A 13,963-nucleotide genomic window follows, 5' to 3' on the forward strand; every position below is an offset into this window, starting at 1 on the left:
CGAGGAAGAGCTGGGGCTCAGCGTGCCCAAGACTCCCCCAGTCTCCAATAATTCCCACTCCTGGACGTGGGAACAAACTCATTTTGGGATCAGCTGCTGTGTGCCGTGGCTCTGAGGGGCTCTGGCCGTGCTGGGGACAGCAGCACTCAGTGTGTGTGTTCCTTGCAGGTGTCCCGGGTGCCCGTGGAGTCCTGTGAGCAGTACACGACCTGCCAGGAGTGCCTGAGCTCGGGGGACCCCCACTGCGGCTGGTGCTCCCTGCACCACATGTAAGTGTGGCCTTGGCCATTCCTTGGTGACAAAAGCTGCTCCCGGAGCTTCCCAGAGCCTCCCACGCAAAGCAAAGAGTCAGGCTGGAGTCCCTCAAATCCATTTTTCTCCCCTTTGGACATTCCCTGCATTGCAGCTCGGAGGCCAGGGGAGATCCCTGAGCTCCCAGGGAGAAAGAAGTGAAGGGAAATCAACTCAGGAGCTGCTCCTGGGACACGTCACGTCCCAGGGGGATGTGGACACGATGGAAAACCAGGATTTGAACTGGTGGCAAGGGAGGCCTGCTGGTCTGCACACCCCTCCTGGTGTTTGCACCCTCCTGCTCTTTGCCCAGCTGCAAATCCCAAATAATGTGGAATTTTTAATGGCAGATGTGACCCTGTGAGTGGGGCTTTGCTCGCAGCGAGGTTTCAGCAGCAGAGCAGAGCACGGAGCCCCTTTAAAGCCCCACAAGGGAGATTTCAACCCCGCCAGGGGAGCTCAGGGGGTCCCAGCTCCGGCTGCTCCGGGGGGATCCGGCAGCGGGGCTGGGAGCTGCCACAAAGGGCTGAGGGTGCTTTTCTGCAGGGATGCTCCAGGAAACCCTCTCTGCATTCAGGAGGTGTCCGTGCCCTTCCTTCCTCCAGCCTGCCATAAAAACCAGCACTTCCTAGGGCGGAAGGGAGCCCACCGGGCAGGGAGCTCGGGGAGGAGGCTGCAGCAGGGCATAGAAACGCCCCCGGCGCCGTGCCAGCTCTCTGAGCAGCCCCTCGGTGCCCGGGCAGCGCGGGGATGGGGGAGGCAGGGCTCAGGGACCCGGCTTGGCCCCTTGCCTGGGGAGCAGGTGCTGAGGGAGCGGGGAGCCGCAGGCTCCTGCACAAACCCGGCCTGGATCCGGGGCTTTGGGGCACAGCAGCTCCCCGCCACGGCTCTGGGTCCTGGCCACCTCGGGGACGGGCAGGAGAAGCAGCTCAGCTGGCCCTGAGCATCCCACAGGCTCCTGCCAGGGAGGGGCTGGGGGTACCAGCAGAGTTCTGAGCATCCCGCAGCACTCTGGGCATCCTTTGGGGTTTTTTGGCTTTTTTCCTTTCCAAGCGAGCCTGTCCAGCCCTACAGCTGAGCCACCCTTCGTGCAGCCGTGTCCCAAAGGCTTCCTCTGTCAGAAGGGAATTATTTCCACCCCTCTGTCAGAAGGGAATTATTTCCACCCCTCTGTCAGAAGGGAATTATGTCCACCCCTCTGTCAGAAGGGAATTATTTCCACCCCTCTGTCAGAAGGGAATTATTTCATTTCCATCCCTGGGGGCAGCAGGGCGGGCAGGGGTGCTGCAGCAGGAGCTGCACTGGGGGTGTCTGTGCTGCTCCTGCAGCAGCTCCTCTGTGAGGATCAGTGATCACTTCCCCCATGCTAATGAGCTGAGTCTTCACAAGCCACCTGGGAGGCAGGTAAAGGTTGTTATCTTCATTTTGCAGAGACAAAACCCTCGATGACAAGAGGAGAGAAAAGTGTCATTTCCTCTGCCCTTTTGGCCATGACATTTCAGCATCAACCTATTCCCAACAAGGGCTCTTCCCCATGGGATTTCTCAGCTCTCTCTTCAAGCATCTGCACTTTGGAGCAGTGATCATTTCTTAGCTTTATTTTTTTTTTTAACTGTAAATAATTGAGTTTATCTTGCCGTTCCTCGGAGCCTCTGTCAGCTTTGTTTGGAGGCCCCAAGTGCTGGAGCGTTTGGATTTAATTTGTCACCTCTCCCCTGTCATTCTCACCCATTCCTGCTTCCAGCTGCTCCGTGGAAGGGTGCTGGGTCGGGGGGTGATGCTCACACGGTGTTGAAAGGCTGAGGGTGGAGCAGGAGGTGATTTGTTCACCCTCTGCATGGACAGAAGGGTCCTTTGCTCCTCGGGAGCCAGCGGAGGCCTCCAGGGGATTGTTACAGCATCTCTCCAGCCCAGTGGGATGCGAAGCCTGCAAGACTTCCCCGTGCTGCTCTCTGCAAGTGTCTTATTGTCTCCAGGCCTATTTATCTCTGCTGGGGCTGTTGCCATAAATAGGATGATAAAAAAGAGCCATCCCAGCGAGTCAATGAGATAAAGGCTCCAGTCAAGAGCTCACTTTAGGGCTATCTCAGAGATTCACTTAAACCTCGATATTTCTTCCTTTGGCACCATTCATATTTAGCTCCTTTATGCTCCAAAGGAGAAGGTACAAAAGGGAGAGGGTGAGGAGAGCAGCCCCAGCGTTTGTTGGGGATCACGGGGGTGGTTTGGAAAGGGAGAGTGGAAACTTCACTTACCTCCATCTAAAGCAAACCCCCGCTGTTCCACAGAATCCCACAAGGGCTTCAAAGGGCCCTTAAGGGCCAATTTGTCATCTGCACCCATGCAAGGGGGCTGGAAGGAAAGGATTTTCCCCAAATGACAGAAACCAGGAAATCCTGCAGGGATGCCAGCCTGGCCTGCAGCATTGGCGTCCTCCCGAGGCTCCCAGTGGAACCAGCTGGATTTCCCCTGCTCCAGGGCCACCTGCAGTAAAAGCAGGGCTGAGGAGCCGTGCTGGAGCACGCAGAGTGCTCACAGCAGTCCCAGCCACCCTGGCAGCTCGGAGGCTCCATCCCTGCTGCTGGGAACGGGCAGGAGCTGGGAGCTGCAGGCACCAGAGGCAGCTGGAAGCTCCCATCCCTGGCTGGGTCTCACCCCCAGCTCCAATTAGTGAGCTGTGTGGTTTTAATTAGGACAGAGGCATCATCCTGTCCCTGCTGTAGCTGGTGTGCAGATGAGCCCATGGCTCACCCCACACCCCTGGCACCACCAGCACTTGGGATTGGCAGCTCTGGATGCTGTCCCAGTGCAGGAGTTACTCATGGGATACTCAGGCTTTGTTGGTTTTGCTGATCACGGAATATTTCTGGTCCTAACCTGGTGCCCATCACCTGCTCCCTACTTGGGACATCACCAGGTCCTTCTGTGGAACATCTCCCCGGGGGTTTGGGGTGTGTTCTGTGGCCTGGGTGGTGTGTTCTGTGCTCTGGAGGTGTTTTCATTGCTCTGGGGGTGTTTTCATTGCACTGGGGGGTGTTTATTGGTGCTCTGGGGGATGTTTTCAATGCTCTGGGGGATGTTTTTGGTGTTCTGGGGGTGTTTTCAATGCTCTGGGGGATGTTTTTGGTGCTCTGGGGGATGTTTTCAATGCTCTGGGGGATGTTTTCAGTGCTCTGGAGGTGTTTTCATTGCTCTGGGTGGGTGTTTTTGGTGCTCTGGGGGTGTTTTCAATGCTCTGGGGGATGTTTTTGGTGCTCTGGGGATGTTTTTGGTGCTCTGGGGGTGTTTTCGGTGCTCTGGGGGATGTTTTCATTGCTCTGGGGGTGTTTTCATTGCACTGGGTGGGTGTTTTGGGTGCTCTGGGTGGGTGTTTTCATTGCTCTGGGTGGGTGTTTTCGGTGCTCTGGGGGTGTTTTCAATGCTCTGGGGGTGTTTTCATTGCACCGGGTGGGTGTTTCTGGCGCTCTGGGGGTGTTTTCAATGCTCTGGGGGTGTTTTCGGTGCTCTCAGTGCTCCTGTGTGCCAGGTGCTCCCCGAGGGACCGCTGTGAGCGGGCAGAGGAGCCGTTCCGCTTCGCAGGGAGCATCGGGCAGTGCCTGAGCGTGGCCGTGCAGCCCAGCAGCATCTCCGTGTCTGAGCACAGCCTCACGGTGAGTGGGGACAGGGGACAGGGGACAGGGGACAGCCACCTCCAGCAGGGACCACTCCACGCTCCAGCTTTCCCCCTTCCCTCTGGCACAAATGTTTTCTCACGCAGTCACGCTCGCAGAGGGATGGAGGAGCCAAGGGGTCACCCGAGCCGGGGGAGAGGATGGAGGGGGGCGGCAGAACCAAATTCCCCTTCCCCTGGTGCCTCAGCTCACGTTTCCCTGTCTCTGGAGCTGGTGAAAGGCAAGGCTTTGTTTCCCAAGCAGCTCCTCTGTGAGCTGTGTCAGGCCTGGCTCTCCGAAGCTTCCCAGCTGTCGCTGCCAGAGCCCCCCACGCCCCTGTGGCAGCTGCTACCCCCAGCCCCCCGTGTAAAAATGGGGTGGGGACAGGGGCCTCGACCCTCCAGGCCCTGGTTTGCCATGGGGACACTCCCCAGCCGTGCTGGGGACACTGGGGACTCTGTCCTGGTGTCCCCCATTGGTGCAGGAGATGGAGGTGGTTTGACCTCAGAGGTTTGGGGATGGGCACTGCAGCTCTCAGGGTCCTGGCACGGGCACTGAGGGTGGCAAAGCTTCTGCAGAGCAGCCAGGGGACAAAAATCTGCCATTGCCACCCCTCCTGAGCTGCAGCACCCCAAGGTGGGTTTGTATCCACAAAGAACACCCTTGCCTTCCTTTTTCCTCCTCCTTCCCCATGGAAAGGCAGCTGGGTGATTTGAGGGGGTCGTTTTGAAGGGGAAAACAGGCAGGAGTGGGAATTTGAGGCGATTTGGGCTGCTCTGCCTGCTCACAGCTCTGCTTTGCTCCCTGGTGCCCCTGCTGCAGCTCAGCCTGCGGGTGAGCGATGCTCCAGACCTGAGTGCCGGTGTCAGCTGCATCTTCGGGAACCTGAGCGAGGTGGAGGGGCAGGTGTCGGGCAGCCAGGTGCTCTGTGTGTCCCCTGCAGCCAAGGATGTCCCTGCCATCCCCGTGGATCAGGGTAAGTGCTGGCTCCTGGGTGGTGGCACAGTGTCAGACAGAGCAGGGCAGCTCTGGGAGTATCGGCTGAGCTGAGCTGAGCCTTTGGGGCTGTGCCAGAGAAATTCATGCTGCTGTCAGAACCCGTTGAACCCAGGGAGCTTCATCCCCAGGAAATGCATCCCACGCAGGGCAGGATGGGCTGGCAGCAGTGGCAGGGGGGGTTTGCCCTGTCCACTCCCCCCCTGTGCTGCCAGACAGCTCCAGGGCAGGACAGGAGCTGTCTGTCCCCTCAGGGGTGGCCAGGAGCTCTCAGCCCTGCCAGGCTGGGTGAATCTGGGAAGCAGGAATGTCCCCTGGGCCTGGCTCAGCACCCACGAGTAGGTGGCTGCAGTTCCTCTGTTTTGGTGCCCATCTTTGGGTTGGCTCCTCATTAATGTCACCACTGTCATATTTTCTCTTCCTGTAACTGCAGCACCGCTGGCTTGGAGCTCATTTTCCCCTTGGCATCCTTCCAGGTGTCCACGGTGCCTCCCTGGTGATGCCTTTGTGGTTCTGAGGCATTTTCTGGAGCTGAGCCTTGGGGAACACTGCAGGGAGCAGAGCCCCGTGGCAGCAGGGCCAGGATGGGCTGCCCAGAGCAGCCCCAAAAGAACAATCTGCTCGTAATGAACCCAGAGCTCAGGCTCCTGAAGAGCTGCACTGCTGCTCCACTTGTTTCCAGCAGTGGCTCTGCTCTAGGAGATAACTCTGGGAGATGATACCCAGAGAAGCTGTGGAGCCGTCCCTGGAAGTGCTCAGGGATGGGCTTGGATGGGGTTTGGAGCCATCTGGGATGGTGGAAGGTGTCCCAGCCCATGGCAGGGGGTGGCACTGGGCTTTGAGGATCCCTTCCAACCCCAACCCTTCTGTGATTCCGGGATTGTGTTCCTGGGCTGTCTCTCAGAACTCTTTACACTGGAGAGTGAATGAGGGAACAGGGTGAGGGTCCGAAACCATCCCAAGGCAGCTTCACCCCTTGTCTCTGATGCATTTTGCCGCCAGGGCAGGTTTTTGGAGGCTTTGCTGGACAGAGGCACCCGGGGGGCTGCAGGGAGGGCGTGGGTGGGGTCCTGGGGGTGGGGGTGAAGCCCCGAGCTGCCCCAGCAGCGACGGGCTCTGCTCTGTCCCCAGACTGGTTCGGGGTCGTGCTCCAGCTGAGGTCCCGGGAGACCGGCAGGACCTTCGTCAGCACCGAGTTCAAGTTCTACAACTGCAGCGCCCACCAGCTGTGAGTGCCCCTTCCCGACCCCGGGCACTGCCAGAATCCAGCCCAAAACATGTGGGGAGCGGGCGCTGGACCGGCCGGGGGGTGGCACGGTACCGGGGGTGGCATGGTACCGGGGGTGGCTCGGTGCCGGGGGTGGCTCGGTACCGGGGGTGGCTCAGTACCAGGGGTGGGACAGTACCGGGGGTGGCTCGGTGCCGGGGGTGGCTCGGTACCGGGGGTGGCTCGGTACCGGGGGTGGCTCGGTGCCGGGGGTGGCTCGGTGCCGGAGGTGACCCGGTACCGGGGGTGGCTCGGTACCGGGCACAGCAGCACCGGGACAGCCCCGGGCTCCGCGGGGCTCGGGGCCGGGCGGAGCTGCAGCCCCGGAGGAGCGAGCCGGGAACAACCTCAACCTGCGGCTGCCCCCAAGCTGCGCGATCCCGCAACTGAGCGCGGCTGGAGCCGGGAGGGACGGGAACGGGATGGGGACAGGGATGGGGATGGAGATGGGAACGGGATGGGAACGGGATGGGAACGGGATGGGGACAGGGATGGGGATGGGGATGGGATTGGAAATGGGGATGGGATGGGAAATGGGGATGGGATTAGGGATGGGGATGGGATGGGATGGGAACGGGATGGAAACAGGATGGGATGGGGATGGGATTGGGGATGGAAGCGGGATGGGATTGGGGATGGGAATGGGATGAGAATGGGATGGGATTGGGGATGGGAATGGGATGGGAACAGAATTAGGGATGGGATGGGATGGGAACGGGATGCCAAACCAAACCAAACCAAACCAAACCACTGGCCTGGGTGGCCAGGGAGGTCCTCCTCCCCCAGAGGGGAAACTGGGAGTTCCACCAGCTCCTACTGGGAATGCTGGAGGCCAGGCCAGGTGAGGTGAGGTGCCACAGAAATGGGTCAGAAAAATGAGTAATTAAACAAGCTCGCAGCCCTGGTGCTCTCCTGAGGTCACCAGGAATGCCAGAGGGAGAGCACAGCTGAGTCATTGGAGCTGCTCTGGTGGCAGCAGCTCACACACTGCCCTGCTCCCTGTGCCCAGCTGGCACAGAGACTGCCCTGCCTGCAGAGCTGCTCTGCTCCTCTTCCCGGCCTCCACGCCTCGGGCCACGCTGCCACTTCCCTGGTGACATTTGTCTGCCTGCCTGGCCTTGCTCCAGCACGTCCCGGGCACTCCCCTCTGCAGGCAGCACCACGCTGCCCTGAGCCAGGCTATGGCACGGGGCTGAATCCAGGGCACAGCTGATCCTTGTGCCACCAAGAGCTGCCACGTGGCAGCCGGGGTGGCCTGGGAGATGGAGGAGGTGGCAACTGCCAGGATCAGCAGCTGTCACAGCTCCTGCATCTCTGTGGCAGCAGCAAGAGGGGAACAAAACCCACCCAGCCACTCTGCTGGCAGCTGGGTCCCCTGAGGCTGAAAAGGGTCTGTGTTCTTTCAAAAACATTTCATAAACAGTTATTTTTTTTCCTTGTCATGAATCAAAAGCACTTGCTGCACCCTCTGTGCTCCAAGGCCAGGCAGAAGTGTTGCTGTTGACTTGAAGCATTCCTGACTTGCAGAACAACTGATCCCATTTTTGCCAGGCTTGCCTTCTTTTCTAAAAGTAAAGCCCAAGCCTGGTGCCTGTGCAACACCCTGCTCTGTTTTACACCAACCCAACGATGTGCAATAAATCGCAGCTTGCATTTTGCTCTGGAATAAATTGTGAGGCTGCCCCAGCTCTGCCTTTTGACCGTGTGTGTTTTCCCAAACCTGTTTCTTGGTTTTTTTGTTCTATCAACACCACCCTGCCCCACAGAAATTATTTTCCCAGGAAGGCTGGATTTCTGGCAAGGCCTGGGGGTGACTGCAGCCCTGCCCAGGTGCTGAGCCCTGTGCTGACCCCTCCTTTCCCCCAGGTGCCTGTCCTGTGTGAACAGCGCCTTCCGCTGCCACTGGTGCAAGTACCGGAACCTCTGCACCCACGACCCCACCACCTGCTCCTTCCAGGAGGGAAGGATCAACGTCTCCGAGGTACCACACTGGGGTTTATCCTTTGCTCTTCCATGCCACGAGCAGCACAACCATGTTTGTGTGAGGTCTGTGGGTCTCTCTGGTGTCCAGAAGCGCAGATGCAGCTTTAAAGCAGGGAGGTGCTGGTGTCCCTGAGGTGCTGCTCTGATCTGAGCACCAGGGCTGAGCCCTCCCCTGCTGGGTGGGAGTGCCTGAGTTTGTCAGAATCTGTGGGTATTGGTGATCCCGAGATTGTAAAAGTCTCTGTCTGTCAGCCCCGCTGCCAAAGCAGAAGCCATAATTGGTCTGTGCTGTTTCAAGGCTGTTTATTCTGTTTATCTCTAACATGTTCTGCTGCCCTGCCGCAGCTCTGTCCTGCAGGGCAGCGTGTGGGGCTCTGCCCTCAGTGGGATGGTACAAACATTAAATACCACAAACTACCTGTGCTGGATTTACAATAACGTGCCAATATCTGTCACCTACGTTGGACAGTGTGTCCCCAGCCTGAACCAACAGAAAAATGCCAACACCACAGTGAAACATGGAGGGCATGAAGAAGGAGAAAAAGGACAAGGCACACCCAATTCCTCCATCTTGTCCCCTCTGAACCCCTAATCTAGAATCCAAAAATTTTACTTTTGCACCCATGCCACACTTAATTATTACTTATATCAAACACTCAGAGCTTGTAATTCATCCTGTAAGATTGAAAACTCTTTTCCATGGGCAGAGATCACAGCCAGTGTCTCTGGGGGCTCTGTCCAGGGGGGTTCCTGACCCCTGCCAGGGTCCCAGGGCAGCCAGGGCAGCCAGAGGGAAGCCCTGGATTCCCACACAGGTTCATTAATGAGAATAATTGGGGTGCTGGTTTCCCCCAGGGCTGCCAGAGTCTCCCCAGAGCAGCAGCTTTCAGCAGCTCTGCTTGGCAGCCCCAGCAGCAGGCTTTGCTCTGCCCGGGCTGGTCAGGGCCTGGTGCTGGCAGGGCTGGGATTTATGGCAGAGCCTGAGTGTGGCTGATGGAGGAGGGAATTACCAAAGGCACAGCCCCGGGCTTTGCAGGAGGGAGCTGGTTCGGGTTCCAGGCCCGGGCTGTGCACCCGGAGCCGTCTCTCTTAGCAGCTCATAAAAGGTGTGGGGCTCCCATCCAAAAATGCTTTTAACACTTGGAAAGGCACAGCCCGTGCAGGGCTCTGCCAGCTCTGCTGTGTGTCCCAGGGCTGAGGGATCCATGCAGGAAAGGGCTTTGTTAGCACAAATTGAACATTTATAACATCAGGAACCCTTGCTCTGGGGTTTCTGCACTCCTTGTCCTGCCTGCTTCATCTCCATGGGCTCCTGATGCTGGCAGGCTCCTGGTCTGTGCCCTCACTGTTCCTACAAACAGCTTTGTAGCACCTGAAATGAGTGCAGGCCTAAAGCTGCGAGGGGAAAATGGTTTAAAAGATGCTCTGGAAATCCTGAGAGTCCTGGAACATGGGAAAGGGAGCAGTGAGGACGTTACAAATAAGAGAAAAAGAAAGGAGAGGAAGGCGTGCCAGTCTCCAGACAAATCCTTGTCAGTGAGTGATGGGCACTGAGGAAAACAGAAGAGATCGGTCTGTGGTGTAAACCCTGAGCTGTCAAAAAGGAGAGACTGAAGGTTCAGCCAGGTTGCTGCTAAACCAGGAATAAACTCTCCTCTTGTGTCTCCCTGGCTACGATGCTGCCAGGAGATCCAGAGGGAAAGGAGAGTCACTTCTGAGCTGCTTGTGCAAGGAGCTGGGTGAGAATCTGGATTTCGTGCCTGGGATGGGGACGGATGCCCAAGGAGAAGCATCCAGCCCAGGAACAAACCAAAAGCTTTCTCCATCCAGTTCAAAGTCAAGAAACTTCCTTTCTGCATAGCAAGAGAAAGCAAAACCCTTTGCTTCTCCTCCTCTTGAGTGATGAGGGTAGGTTCTCCTCCACACTCCAAGCATCCCTGTCCTCCCAGGCTGCACAGTTGGAGCTCAGGGCTGGGGACCCAGAGACCTCAGAAGTGTCTGACAAGTCTCTGCTAAAGCAGGACAATCCCATTATCTCTGTTTTCCTCCTGGGAGCACCCAGGACTTGCCTGAGATCACACAGAGGGAGCGAGTGGAGCAGTTGGTGTTCCTGGAAGTTCCTGCTGGGATCACAGGGCTGCTGTGTCTCCTAAGAACTTCTTCTGTCATCTTCATCTTGCAGAGGTTGTTTCTTTCCAGGGATGTTTTGGGATCTCCCGCCTTCCTGGTGATCAGCTTTGATAAGAGCTGATGATAATGATACAAGTGCTCTCCATCATTTCTTCCTCAGACCTCTGAGCATGGGCAAAACCACCCCAAAGAAATGTGTTTGCTTGTTTAGGAGCCATGAATTTCCTCTTCACACACAGCATGGTGATAATGCCTTTGCTATGGGCCCTTCACCAACACAGAAATAAGGGAATGCCTCATGAAGAGTTTCCTCTCCTAAACCAGCTCAGATCACAACGTTCTCATTGTGTCATGGCCTGATGTATCAGGAAATTGTTTGTGCCTGGCCTGGCTGCCTCCCCAGCAGAGCCAGTGGTGTTTGGGGCGGGTGATCTCCGTGTCTGTGCCCTACTTTCAGTCCCCTGTGCCTCTCCTTACATAAGGTTTACACACGTGTTCACACGCGCCTGCAAATTTGCTCGCATCTTTATCTTTAATTTAAGGGAAAATATCTTGAATATTCCCTTTTACTCCTGGCCCATCAGAACTGGCGTCCCAGTGGGATTGGATGTGTAACAAGCTCCCTTTGATGCTCCCAGGAGTTGTCTGTCTGGAGGAGGAAGAGCTCAAAGCCTCAGCCACTTCACCAGGAGATGGGGGAGAGAAATTCCTTCTTCATGAGCTGTGCTCTTGCTCCTTGGAGCTTCTGCCCCCACTGCCAGGGCTGGGTGCTGCCTGCCTGCCCTGCCTGCCCTGGAAATACAGCCCAGAGAGCTTTTCTCACCCCTCCACCTGCCCTGCCCACAGGAATTGTTTGCTCAGATCCAAGGGCAGAGCTCAGGGACACGTGGGGGTGCAGAGGAAGCCCCAAAGGTGGGTGGGTGCTTTAGGAAAAGTGGAAATGTGGCCCATGTGGTTTGGGGTCACTGGTCAATGAGTACAGATATTTAACAGCCTTTACAGCAGAGGGATCCTGCAGGACCGAGCTGGCTGCTCCTGGTATCCTCCCTCTCGTGGGAATTTCTGAGATGGGGGAGCACAACTCCTCTGAGGTCTCCATTTCCAGGTACCCAATTCTTGAGGAGTTAAAAATCAGAAAAGCAATTATTTTCCCATCCTTTTCCTGGTCAGAGTCTTCACTGTCAGCAGAAGGTGCCTGCTCAGACCTTGCTCCCACTAAATCAGGATTTCTCCAAGAGATTCTTGTGGAGCACTGATTGTCCCACCTCACAAAACCCCAGACCAAGGCAGCGATACCATTTTGATGCACCTGATGTGGTTTGGTTTGTGTGTGTGAGAGATTTTATGATGTCTCTCTCTAAATGTCTGAAGCTTCCAGATGAGGAGGGATGTGGATTCATAAACATCCTTCCACCCCATCCCAGAGGAGAGCTAGAACCAAAGAAATCCTCTTAGCTCCCCAGAATGGGAGAGCCCGTCCCTCTTTGATGTCCAGCGTGTGCTGATAATGCCATTTCCACACGGGGGACAGATCTGGGGACAGAGAGTTTCAGATCCGGGGGTTTCAGTGCTCCTTTGAATTCCCACTGATTTTATGGCAATGCCCTCGCCCCTGGCTGTGCCCTTGGGTGCTGAGTGCTGCTCGATGTGCCTTGAAGGAAAGAAAACACAACCAGAAGCTGCCAATCCCAGGGCAGCGGAGCTGAGATGAGCCGGAGGTGCCTCAGAGCCCATCTCAGGCCACCAAAGCCAGCCAAGGGCTTTGCAGGGTCACGCCTGACTTTGGGGAGATGCCTTGGCCTGAAATAGGAACTAAAAGCTCGTTTTCAGCACAACTCCCTCAGCTCCGAGCTGTGGCAGTGCTTTTATCATCCGTGGTGGGTGTTTGGTGCTGGGAGGGAAGGAGCCGGGTGGGGAAGGGCTGTGGGGGCAGAGGGAGATGCTCCTGCCCAAATCTGTCCCCGTGCCCGGGCGCCACTGCTGCGCTCACCACTGGCACACAAGGGCTTGTTGACAGGAGGGACAGGGGGAAAGGCTCCCTCCGTGGCTGGAAATATCCATAAATATCCCCCTGCCTCCCAAATTGATGGAGCAGGCCCAGGTTACGGCACGTGCCCGCAGCTCTGGGCTAATGGTGTGGGGAAGGAATTTACCAGGCTGGGCTCCAGCTGCCTTCCTTTCATCTCTGGTTTCTAAGGAACAGGGTCTGCTCTCCTTTCCAGTGGCATAAATGAAGGATAATGTGTTTCCATGAGTGACAGGGACTGTAATTTATATCATTGGCAACACGACTGTGAACCGGGGGTTTACATTCACGTGCCAGATCGGGTTATGTTTATAACTCTAAAATATCGTGTAGCAAGTTAACATTTGTGGAGAGTTTGCGGGGTTTTTTTTGAAGATGAAAAGTACAAAAACAGTCTATTTATCCATTTGGGCTAAATCCCGTAGTCAGAAGAATTGTCTGCCATTTCTAGGCAATTTTTTTTCCCAAATAAGAGCAAGGAGGTTTGACCTACTAAAACTGCTCGGTTAAACACAAATAATAACCATGGGTGCTCTGTTCTGCTCCAGAGACAGCTGCAGAACGCGGGTCTTTAAGGTATTTATAGACCTTGGAGTCTTTGAGGCTAAAAAGTGTTGGAGAAGCATAAAATGTCTTTGTAAATTGTGTGTGCTGATACTTCACAGGCAGAATATTCCCCGAGAGTCTGTGGCACTCCACATCGGAGCCTTGTCTTCCTCCAGCAGATCTGATCCGTGTTTATTCTGGCTCGGGGAAGTCAAGGAGGATAATGAGAGGATTCTGCCTGTTTGTTTAGCGAGAGGAGGCAATAATGGCCTTTCTAACTCACCGCAGGATTTACCTCTCATGAATTAAAAAACAAAGCAAACTGATTATGGAACAAGTTGTGTATTCCACCGCCTTTATTCGGTGTTTTCTCCCTGAGAAACACCCAGGCTGAGCTGACAGAGCAGGGACACAGGGACCTTGGCCAGGGCCACACAGCTCAGCCCCAGGAGCAGGGCTGGTGCTGCCAGCCCCTTCCCTGTGCTCTGGGAAATTCCTGCCAGGGGAATCCGCATGGACAGAGACCCTGCTCAGCACCCCAATGAAATCATGTACCCGAATGCCCAGGGAGCAGCTGGGAGAGGTGGTGGAGGGACAGAGCGCCCTGTGGGATGGGCTGTGTGCGCAGGGATGTGGCAGTGCAGGGATTTGGGGACAGGGAAATGGGTTTTCAGGGATTTGGGGTGGCAGTGCAGGGATTTGGGGACAGGGACATGGATTTTCAGGGATTTGGGGTGCAGGGACATGAGTTTGCAAGGATTTGGGGTGCAGGGATGTGGCTGTGTAGGGATTTGGGTACAGGGATATGGATTTTCAGAGATTTGGGGTTCAGGGATGTGGCTGTGCAGAGATTTGAGGTGCACATCACTGAGGCAGCAATTTAAAAAACAAATTGGAAAAAGAAAAACCCTGAAAGCCTCCAGTGAGGCTGGAAATGGCTCACAGGATGTGCAGGGTCTGAGCTGACCCGAGCCCAGCCCCAGCAGCTCCTGCAGCTCCACTCGCTCAGCTGAGAAATTCAGCAGCCACTGCCCCAGCAGTGTGTTTGCCCACCAGCATCCTGGCTTTTCTGGA

The 13,963-nt window shown here is 56.2% G+C and overlaps 1 protein-coding gene across 4 annotated transcripts in view; it reads left to right on the top strand.

Annotated features, from left to right (window-relative positions):
- PLXNA2 (plexin A2) overlaps positions 1–13,963 on the top strand; it is a 124,014-nt gene that overhangs the window by 66,607 nt on the left and 43,444 nt on the right. For all 4 annotated transcript variants that reach the window (XM_072918931.1, XM_030291772.4, XM_072918929.1 and 1 more), the window contains exons 5-9: positions 169–269; positions 3,818–3,941; positions 4,764–4,917; positions 6,069–6,165; positions 8,071–8,185. In XM_072918931.1, coding sequence (XP_072775032.1) covers positions 169–269; positions 3,818–3,941; positions 4,764–4,917; positions 6,069–6,165; positions 8,071–8,185 — 591 coding nt within the window. The remainder of the gene's footprint in view (positions 1–168; positions 270–3,817; positions 3,942–4,763; positions 4,918–6,068; positions 6,166–8,070; positions 8,186–13,963) is intronic.

The sequence above is a fragment of the Taeniopygia guttata genome, chromosome 26, assembly GCF_048771995.1.
Source record: "Taeniopygia guttata chromosome 26, bTaeGut7.mat, whole genome shotgun sequence".
NCBI classification, from domain to species: Eukaryota; Metazoa; Chordata; class Aves; order Passeriformes; family Estrildidae; genus Taeniopygia; species Taeniopygia guttata.